This window comes from Octodon degus, unplaced genomic scaffold, assembly GCF_000260255.1.
Source record: "Octodon degus isolate 3935 unplaced genomic scaffold, OctDeg1.0 scaffold00002, whole genome shotgun sequence".
NCBI classification, from domain to species: Eukaryota; Metazoa; Chordata; class Mammalia; order Rodentia; family Octodontidae; genus Octodon; species Octodon degus.
The window spans coordinates 20,282,705-20,292,950 of record NW_004524578.1 but is presented as its reverse complement, the minus strand read 5'-3'; the positions used below and the strand labels follow the sequence as shown (position 1 = coordinate 20,292,950).

Here is a 10,246-nt window from a genome sequence, read left to right as displayed (position 1 = left end):
TTCTAAGTAGGTGCTTTAGACCACTGAGCCATCTCACCAGCCCCTAATTCATGTTTTTGATGACTTCCCAGTGGATGCAGAGACTCCTATAACTTATCTACAATAATGAAAACTGTTACTTGCAGGCTTTGGTGCTTTAGTGTATGTGACGCAAATCCCCCTAAGGCCTAGCCTGGTGTTCCTGACACTATGTCTGGGCCACTGGCCTACAGAGCCTCGTGCCTGGTACCGGCCTGGCCTGGGCTCTGCCCCCAAGCACTGCCCTGGCTGACCAGACCTGAGTGCCTGTGACCAGGGCCTCAGTTCCACCTGAATCCTGGCTGCCAGAAAGACAAACAAGTGGTAAAAACAGCCATAAGGCTGCTCATCCCTTTTTGCTCTTGCTGTTCTGCTGTTTTCCAGTACCATGAACTGCTGCTCTGCCATGTCCCACTCTGCCTTGGAGCCAGCTGAATATGGACGGAAACCTCTACAAACTGTGAGCTAGCTAAATAGACCCTTTCTTCCCTAATTTTGGGTGTTGGTTATCTTGTCCCTGCAATGAAGACAGAATTTGGTAACAGAGAAGTGGGGTTCTTGCTGTGATTACACTTGACCATGTGGTTAAAGAGCCTTTGGGGATGGCTTGTGGGAAGTTTGGAAAGGTTCAGAAATGTCACCTGAAAAGAGTAGAGCTGAACGCCTTATGCTGTTCTGCATGGAAGATTCTAGTCAGAGCACAGAAGATCAGAAAGCTGATAGAAATCCTGCTGGTAAAGACCAGGCTCGGGAGATTTCTTTTGGAAAGAGGGACCACATTGGTTGCTGGGCTCCAGACGATGTATGTTATGGCTTGGCAGAAAGTTTGTCTGCATTTTGCTCATACACAGAAACTTTACCTGAGACTGAGATTAAGGGTGATGGACTGGAGCCAGGGATATGGCTTAGTATAATAAGCACTTGCCTGGCAAGCTCAAGGGCCTGAGCTCCATCCCTGGTTCTGAAGAAAAAAAAAAAAAAAAAAAAGGGAGGGGGGTGGTGATGGACTAATTAATCTTGCAGAAGAAATTTCAAGGCAGTCTAATGCTGGGGCAGTGGCATGGATATTGTTGGGGACTTTGGGCCAGATTTTTTTTTTTAAACTTTTTTTTTTTTTAAACATTTATTTATTGTGTGTGTGTGGGGGGGCAGCTCAGCCCACCAGGGGGCGCAGCTGGCTGGCATGTGGTGCTGGGGGATCGAACCGTGGTCCCTGTACTTTGCCAAGCTTGTTCCAAGTAGGTGCTTTAGACCACTGAGCCATCTCTCCAGCCCTGGGCCAGATTTATGTTGTGAATCAAGAGCAAAGAGCTCAACGGGATGATTTAAAACGTTAGTTTGGCCTGAAAAAAAAGCTTCAGTAAAGCTGTGGACTTTAAAGATAGAGCTGAGAAGATTTCCATTGCTGAAAAGGGAGAGAATAGAAAAGATGGCTTGTGGGAATCACAAGAAGAAGCGAAGTCTCCACCTTTGAAGTCTCAAAACTGTGAAAGTGAGACTTTGCTCTGAGGAGAAAGCTGAAGAGGACCATGCTCCAGAATGGTGGTGGCAGCCAACACACCACATTCAAAATGGTGGCCTCCTAGAGACTTTATTCCTTAGAATCAAACTGAGTGCTCAGCAATCTAGGCACTCAGCCCCTACAGACAAGAGAGAAGAAAGCCTGGCTACTGCTCCAAAGGACCCTGGCATCATCCACATGATTGATGGTTTTAGGTGCATGCAGAACACAGGAGTTCTGAGGTTAAAAAGGCTTCCATCCAATTTCAGAAGAAGTCCTGGGAGGCCAGGCAGTGTGCTCCTAAGAGGGTAAATATGTAAAGCTGTGAGGGTGAAGCCAAAGGTGCAATGAAAAACCAAGAAGTTTGGAAAAACCAGGACTGTGGATCATCTAAGGAAAGCTGCAAGGATTGAGCAGAGCAGACCTACAGAGAAGGCCTCAGAGCTACAACTACCACAAGTGCCATAGGTGTAGAGTCATACAAGACTTTTGGAGCTCACAACATCACAGGTTGTTTTGGATGTTTCACATGGAACTACAGGACTTAATGTTTGTCTTCCTGGATTTTGAACTTGCTTTGGTCCCAGTGCTTTATATCTTCCTGTTTGTACCTCTTGAAGTAGTAATGTTTATCTTGTGTCACTGAATGTTGAAAGTGTTTTAATTTTTCATTTGTACAAGGGCTCCCATCTAAAAGTATGCCTTAGACCTTGGAGACTTGGACTTTTCAGCAAAGCTGAAACTGTTAGGACTTTGGTAACTCTTAGAGATAGACTAAAATGCCTTTGCATAAAGGGATATGCATGAGTCTTTGGGGGACCAGGACTGAAATGTTATGGTTTATGTCTAGATGTCCTCCCAAAGCCTCATGCAGTCATGGGGTGGGCTTCTAGAGTTTCTGACTGATTTGTGGTCCAATGCTGGGATTACGGGTGTAAGTGCTACACCCACTATGGGCATTAGCCTGCATACAATATGAGGGAGAGAGGCTTGCTCTCTGCTGCTCCTCCCTTTTTGCTCTTGTGCTGTTGCTGTCTTCCATCTCCATGAACTGCTGCACTCTGCCATATGTCACCCTGTCTTGGAGTCAGGTAAATATGGACTGAAACCTCCATAAAATGTGAGCTGAATAAACCTTTCCTTCCTTTAAAAAAAAAAAAAGCCATGAACCCTGTCATTGGTTTAAACACTTTACAGTTAAACCATCAAATGTTACATCAAGTGTTACAGTTGTAACATCCTGTTACCCAAGAGTTCTGTATGGCATACATTCCAAAGCTGAATTTAAGTGAATTAAAATTTTGTGCTGAAGCCAAGAATTGGGTTTGTTTGGTTTTTTTTTCAGAACCGGGGATTGAACTCAGGCCCTTGCGCTTGCCAGAAGAATTGGAGTTTAAACACTAACATATTCCTACACAGCCCTCCAATGCTCCCCACTTCCTTTCCTGCTAAGGAAAATGAATGTGCACAAATGCAGCCATTAAGGAACTGCTTTGCTGGGGCAGCCAGGCCTCAGTGAAGAGGCCGGCAAGGATGGCAAGAGGTGAGCTATGAGTCTCTGGCTCAACCATGTATGCATAAGTAGGTCTAAAGGTGAGAACCTCAACTCCTTCCCAAACTTCTAAGTTAGAAGAGTCCGGGTAGGCTTGTTAAATGCACAGTCCACTTCTGTGGGCTCAGTGGGCAACTGGTGGTGTGCACTCGCTCCGTGTTCCCAGATGACTGACTACTGCATGGTCCAGTGACACCCCTCGGAGTAAAAGCTTTATGGTGGTGGTTTTTATATTTTGCTGTAAAACAGAACCACCTACTGGAACTTTCTAAACTCACTGGCCCCAGATTTTGAGATGTAGCTCAGCAGTACAGCGCTGGTTTATTAGTAAGGGGAAAGTCCTGGGTTCAGTCTCCAGCATCAGAAATGAAGAAGAAGAAGAAAATCCCTTGCCAGGGCATATCACACACCAAGGAATCTGGAAAAATTACTCCTATGGAGTGGGCACTGCTGATGTCCTGAGAACTGTCAGTCAAGGTTCCCCATTTATGTCCCTTAGGGAATGTCTGACTGGTGACAGCTTTGGAGTCGGATTTGCATTTTTATTTTATTTTAGTCTTTTTGAGACAGGGTCTCACTATGTAGTTCAGGCTGGCCTTGAACTCTAGTCCAAGGTGGACTTGAATATGCAGTGATTCTCCTGCCTCAGCCGCCCGAGTACTAGGATCACTGGCCTATGCCACCAGCCCAGCTGAGATATGCATTTTAAACAAATTTCCTGATGCTGCTGCACTCCTGGCGAGAGGAGGTGTCAAGAATGTTCTTCCCAAGGCTGCTAGTCCAGCCCTCCACACAACTGCATCCTATCAGGAGATAGACAGGGTCCCCCCCTCCATATACACACACACACCGCCCCTACCCTAGCCTGTGCAGATTCTCCATAACCTTAGTTTCCATATTCAAAACCTATTTAGTCATGCAAACGCTGTGTACCCCACACACTACACCTGTGGCTAGCGCAAATGAACCTAAGATAAAATTAATGTCTTTCTTTCAAAGGCAAAAAGATCAAGCTCCACAGCCAAGACCAGGTTTGTTTGCGGAACCAAGGATTGAACTCAGATCCTTGCGCTTGTCAGGGAAGCGCTTATGCACTGAGCCATCTCCCCAGCCCCTCTTTGTTTGTTTTCTCTAGATAATCTGGAAAGTTTAAAGGCCAGGTTTTATTGGAGTTAAAACCTTGAGAGCGAACCTTGGCAACTAGAACAGAACACTACCATCTCTTACAGGCTTTGGGGCTCTATAGAATTGTAAGAGGAAGTCTCTAGCTGCCTTAGAGTCTGTGCCTACTGAACCATTGCAGTTGTGCTTGGCTGTCTTGGAAACTATGATTGTTAAGACTGATTTATAAACTGCTGGGAAACTGATTCAGAGACTGCCTATTCTGGGAAAACAGATTCTGAAGAAGGGGGGCCAGTACTGGTCATGACTTGGCTAGGACAGCAGTGGTCTGATTCTTTCACAGGGAAAAGGCAGGCAGCAAGCTTATGCTGTGGCTAGGTAAGGCTGAGATCTTGGCGGCTTTGCAATTTGAGACGTGGGAATACCACACACCTGTACACTCTGAATTCTTTTAAAATTTTTAGCATTGAAAATTGAAACTAGGGCCTTTATACTGAGCTACATCTCCAGCCCATTTTATTTTTTATTTTGAAGTAAGGGCTTACTGTTATCCAGTTGGGCTCAAACTTTTAATATTTCTGCCTCTGCCTCCCAAAAGGCTGATCACAAGCATGCCTGGTTGAATAAGCTACTTTCAAAAATATCTTTATGGGGCCAGTGAGAGAGCTTAGCAGACTTAGTGCCTGCTTAGGCAAGCACAGGGACCAGGGTTTGACCCCCAAATCCGGGCGTGGTAGCGCATGCCTGTAATCCAGTGCTGGGGAAGCTAAAAACAGGAGTCTTGATACAAGTCTGAGCTGCGTAGTAAGACCCTGTACCAAATACAAAAATTACAAAAAAAAAACCCAAACAAAACCTTTATTAGCATAAATAACATTCACTTGATTTGCTGAATATAAGCAAAGGATTAGTATATGGCATCTAAGAATAGAAACCATGCAGGGTAATAATAAGCACTCTTCTGTAGCACTAAGCTGCTTATTTCCCTGGATCTGAGTGTAATCTTTCTTACTCTTTTGCAGATCAGAAGCATCCCAGGCTATGTTCTACCCAATTTGAACTCAACCCCTCTTTGTCTTCATTTTTTAAAATTGGTTTCATTTATTTACTTTTATAACTTGTATATTTGGTACAGGCCTTTGTTTTCAGACCAAAGCTTGGCCTGGCTTTCAGACCAATGCTTACCCTGATAGAGGCTGGAAAGAGGCCTGCCTCCTTCCTCCACTGAGCAGATGAGTGGGGGATCTGCAGGGAAGACGTTTTCCCTTATTCATATCAGCAGTGCTTTTTGAGTTCCTACTAAGTGCAGGGCTCTATGAGAGGGGTTGGGGGAAGGAGGAGGGGGGATAGGTACCTAGAAGTATGAGTATTCATATAAACAGAAAACAAGATGGACTCTAAGAAAAAGTTCAAAGACAATCCTAGAGTCCCAAAGGAGATGACCCCAGTAAAACTAGGGATACTTACGAGAGGGTCTCTGCAAGCAGGCACTCAAAGGACAACAGCAGAGCCAGCAAGACAGCTCAGCAGTCTAAGCGCCTGCTTAGGCAAGTGCAGGGAACTGGGTTCGATCCCTGGCATCACATGTTGTGCCAGCCATACTCCCAAGCATGCTGAGCTGGCCACTAAGTCCCAGCATGGTGGCGCACGCCTGTAATCCCAGCACTGGGGAAGCTGAAAACAGGAAGATCACTAAGTGTCCGAGCTGTGCAGCAAAACCCTATACCAAATGTGAAAAAAAAAAGAGATAAAAATAAGCTTCTATAAAAGCAAAGGATGACAGGAATTGGACCTCACAGGTGAGAAAAAGCCATCCTGGGACAAAGGTGCAGGAGTGAGCAGTTATGTTCACAGGCAGCAAGATCTGGTCTGACAGATCAAGGGACATGGCCAGGGACCAGAGAAGGGAACCACCTGCAGGAGAGGTCTCAGCCAGGTCCCACAGGGCCATGGGTCCCCTGAACAAGGAGGTCCTGCCTGCTGTGGCAGATACTCAGGAGTACAGGGAAATTTTAAGATCACTGGTAGAAAAAAAAGCTTGAAAACTGAGGGAAGAGGATAAAGGCAGGTTCTGTTTAGAGACTGCTGCAGAACTTAGGTGATAAATCCCAAGAGCCTCAATCAAGGCTGGGATGGGGTTAACATTTACAAGCAGAGAGGGGCTTTGCCACAGAAACTGTCACTAAAGCTCTGGACTTACTGGCAAGAAAGGTACTCAAAACGTAAGCACCTACAAGTACCTGTTGGTCAAACATTAAGGTATTACCCAAGCCCCAACATGTCCTCTGCTGGGTAAATGGGTCCAAATATCCCATGCTGGGCACACACAACAGAGGTCAGGCAGTGGCTACTGAGTAAAGGTTTGAGAAATGAAGAAGTAAAGTTCAGAAATTGGGGCAATCACGAGGAAGGTGGGGTAATCTGTGAAACAAAGTTCCAAAAAGACAGTCTAAGAGGCAGAAACCTGGAGTGGGGCCTGCTGCCAGATGTCCAGTGAAAGATGAGAGGCACAAGGCCCTACATTAGCAAGCCAGTGGTGAGAGTGATAATCACCTCACACACTGCTGGGACTGGTGCCCTACTGAGCTCCCCAAGCAAGTAAGTGTCCTGCAATCTTCTCTCTGGCCCTCAACCCCTCTGCTATATCTGCCTGAAGATGCAGAAGTTCATTATGAACTTCTTTTATCCATCAGGAATCAAGTAAGCAAAATCTTGAAACAGGATGACAGATTTTTATTTTTTCTTAAGATATTTTTTTTCTTCAGTACCAGGGATCGAACTTGGGACTTTGCCCTTGCCAGGCTGGTGCTTAAGCAGCTGAGCTATATCTCTGGCCAATTTTCTTAAGATTTTAAACTGGGGCCAGGAGTGGTGGCACACTGCTATAATCCCAGCAATCAGGAGACTGAGGCAGGAGGATCACTGCAAATTCAAGGCCAGCCTGGGCTATATCACCTAACTTCTTTGGCCATGAGAACCCAGCTTATCTCCCATGATGATAACATTTTAAGTAACTTTTTCATAGTAGATGCTAAGCACTCTGCCTGGTGTGCAGAAAGAACTGAGGAAATACTAGCTGTTGCTACTATTAGTTCTTCCTCACATGTGTCCAATGTCACCCCCTTTCCCTGTTGTCCCATCTTGGGCTGACCCCCATTACTGTACATCCTATGACAGGAGGAGGCAGCTTCCTGACTGCTCTCCAGCCTCCAGCCTGCCCTACCCGTAATCACACGGCCTTCCTGTCGCTGTACTCTGCTTCCTCCCAGGCCCTATGGGCCTGTCTAGAACCTGCTGGGGCCAGTGCTGTCGATCCAAGACTCCACTGCCCTTCCCCAATTCCTAGCACTTTCCCTTCCCAGCCAGCTCTCCCCAAGGGGAAGGAATGTGCCACCCTGGTCCCTCTTCTCAGTGGCCATGGCCTCCTCCCTGTCCCATGACTTTCCACATTTCACTCTGTCCTGCAACCTCTCGCTTACATTTGACTTCTCTCCGGAAGCCTTTGCTGACCTCTCTGTTCACTCCTTTCTCTGAACTTCCCCACAGCAGTCATTCCATGGGCTCTGGCAACTGTCCTGGGGCACAGTGGCTTTGGTTGTGGCCTGTATTCACTTGATTAGTAATTTCAGATCTGCCTATGCCCCAGGACAGTTGGATTTTTCTTCTAGTTATCTGGAACTATTTGAATGTGTGTTGCAGAACCAAGCAAAGGTGCCAAGGGGTGGCTTATGGGGGCCTTCAGCCCCTCTTCCCATAACTTTGACCAACTCCCCAACTACTCCAAATAAACATGTAAATACAAAACTTGTGCCCACTCTGCAGATGTAGCACCAGGCATAGTCCTTGAGCCCCTCTTGCTCTGAAATTTGGAGCTAGCACTGCACACTGCACAGGCATTAAAATGGGGAGGACAGACTGAATGGCACAGAGACAGAGCAGAGGGAAGGTGCTGTCCTCTGTACTGCCCTGGATTTTACCTTTTCTTCTACCATGGGAGCCATGAGATTGTACATCTTACCACCATCCCGAAGGCTCTGGGTCAGGTCTTCCATCAGAGCCTCTGCCTCCTCACTGCTTTCCGGCCGATGCTCTTGCAGCCAGGCCTGAATTTCCTTTGGCAGCATAGTTAACATCTGCTCCTTTGTGTGGACCTCTGGCCTCAGCCAACGTCGACAGAGCTCGCGGAGGCGGCTAAGTGCACTCTGTGGTCCCTCAGCTGCTGGCTCCTCTAGCAGGCCACCCTTGCCAGTGCCCTGGCCAGAGGGCTCAGACTCAGGGCCACCCTCCTGCAGCACAGCCTCCTGCACCCAGGAGTCATCCTCCGGGAACACAGTGGTGACTGCCTCCTTCTCCTCCTGGCTGCTGTCTTCTGGAGGCACCTGGACCAAAGGGCTCAGGGGAGCGGTCACTGCTGGCACCTCTGCAGCCATCATCTACCTTCATGGACAATCACCCAGGCCTTAGTTCTTGTCTTCTCTAGCCAGGCTCTCTGAGAAGACAACTCCTTCAAATCTCAACAAGAAGTCCTGCCAAGAATTAAGACAGAGAACCAGAGCTGTTAAGTATCCTAAAAGCAACTCAGAACAACAAGTGATCTTTATATCTGCAAATCAACAGTTTCCTGTTCCTCTTAAAAGAATGCCTCCTTCCTGAAAAAAGATCTCTTACAGAACACAGTGGTACATACGTGTAATCCCAGCACTCTGGGAGGCCAAGTCAGAACGATTGTTAAATTCAAACCGGCCTGGGCAATTTAGTGACCCAGCAAGACCTTGTTGAAAAATGAAACATAAAAAGGACAGGAGATGTGGTTTAGTACAAAGGCCTCTGAGTTCAACCTCCAGTATGGAAAAATAAATAATTCAATCACAATAGCAGTCCTGTGCTTTCCAAGAAATCAAAGAATGAGTTCAGAAATGCAATGTTCACACACACATACACAATTACCCTGCTCTGAATGAGTTTAGACTTGCTATACAGCAGGTGACCTTGACTTAACATACAAGTTAGTCACTCAACCTCAGTGACCACTGACCAGATAATAACACTCACCCTTATCATATGAGGATATCTTACAGATTAGCAACAGATCAGATCTCAAGGTACTCAGAGCTTCACCTGACAACTTCATTATTGCCTTGTCTTTTTTTTTTAAAATATTTATTTGTGTGTGTGTGTGTGTGTGTGTGTGGCCTGCTCAGTCCACCAGGGGCCGGGGCTGGCTGGCATGTGGTGCTGGGGGATTGAACCGCGGTCCCTGTGCTTTGCTAAGCTTGTTCTAAGTAGGTGCTTTAGACCACTGAGCCATCTCACCAGCCCCTATTGCCCTGTCTTGAAGAACAGGGATCCTCAGTATCATCAGGGGAACAGTTCCAGGAACCCCAGAGATATCAAAATCGGTGGCTGCTCAAAATACTTACATAGTGTTTAGTGATAGAGCTCAGTGACACAGTGCCTGCCTAGCAGGTGCAAGGTCCTGAGTTCGATTCCTAGTACCAAAAAAAAAAAAAAGATTCTTTCAGACCTGTAATCCCATCACTCAGGAGGCTGAGGCAGGAGAATCACTGTGAGTTTGAGACCAGCTTGAGCTACAAAGTGAGCTCAAGACCAGCCTGAACTGCATAGCAAGAACTTGTCTCTAACACATACACACAAAAACCCTTATATATAAAATGGTACAAGGTTTGCAGATGACCTGTGCACGTCTTTTCATGGACAGTGGTCCCTGACTTACTGCAAAGGTTACATTCCAGACACCCCTTCAAATAAGTGAAAATCAGGGGCTGGTGAGATGGCTCAGTGGTCTAAAGCACCTACTTACAACAAGCTTAGCAACGTACAGGGACCGCGGTTCAATCCCCCAGCACCACATGCCAGCCAGCCCCGCCCCCTGGTGGGCTGAGCTGGCCACACACACACACACACACAAATAATAATAATAATACACACACACACACAAATAATAATAATAAAAATTTAAAAAAAAAGAAATAATTGCATACAATGAACGACATATGCTTAAAATGTACACTTTCAATAATTCAGTTTTTTTG

The 10,246-nt window shown here is 46.4% G+C and overlaps 1 protein-coding gene across 4 annotated transcripts in view; it reads right to left on the bottom strand.

The window, feature by feature from the left end:
- Zscan2 (zinc finger and SCAN domain containing 2) overlaps positions 1–10,246 on the bottom strand; it is a 35,384-nt gene that overhangs the window by 21,750 nt on the left and 3,388 nt on the right. For 3 of the 4 annotated variants that reach the window (XR_002820244.1, XM_023710606.1, XM_004623320.2), the window contains exon 2: positions 8,212–8,719. Coding sequence is in view for 3 of the 4 variants with exons in the window: in XM_023710606.1 (XP_023566374.1) it covers positions 8,212–8,626 (415 nt within the window). In the remaining variant the exon portion in view is untranslated. Of the gene's footprint in view, positions 1–8,211; positions 8,720–9,613; positions 9,690–10,246 lie in introns of those variants that run through there. The other variant, XM_023710601.1, reaches the window with a different exon arrangement.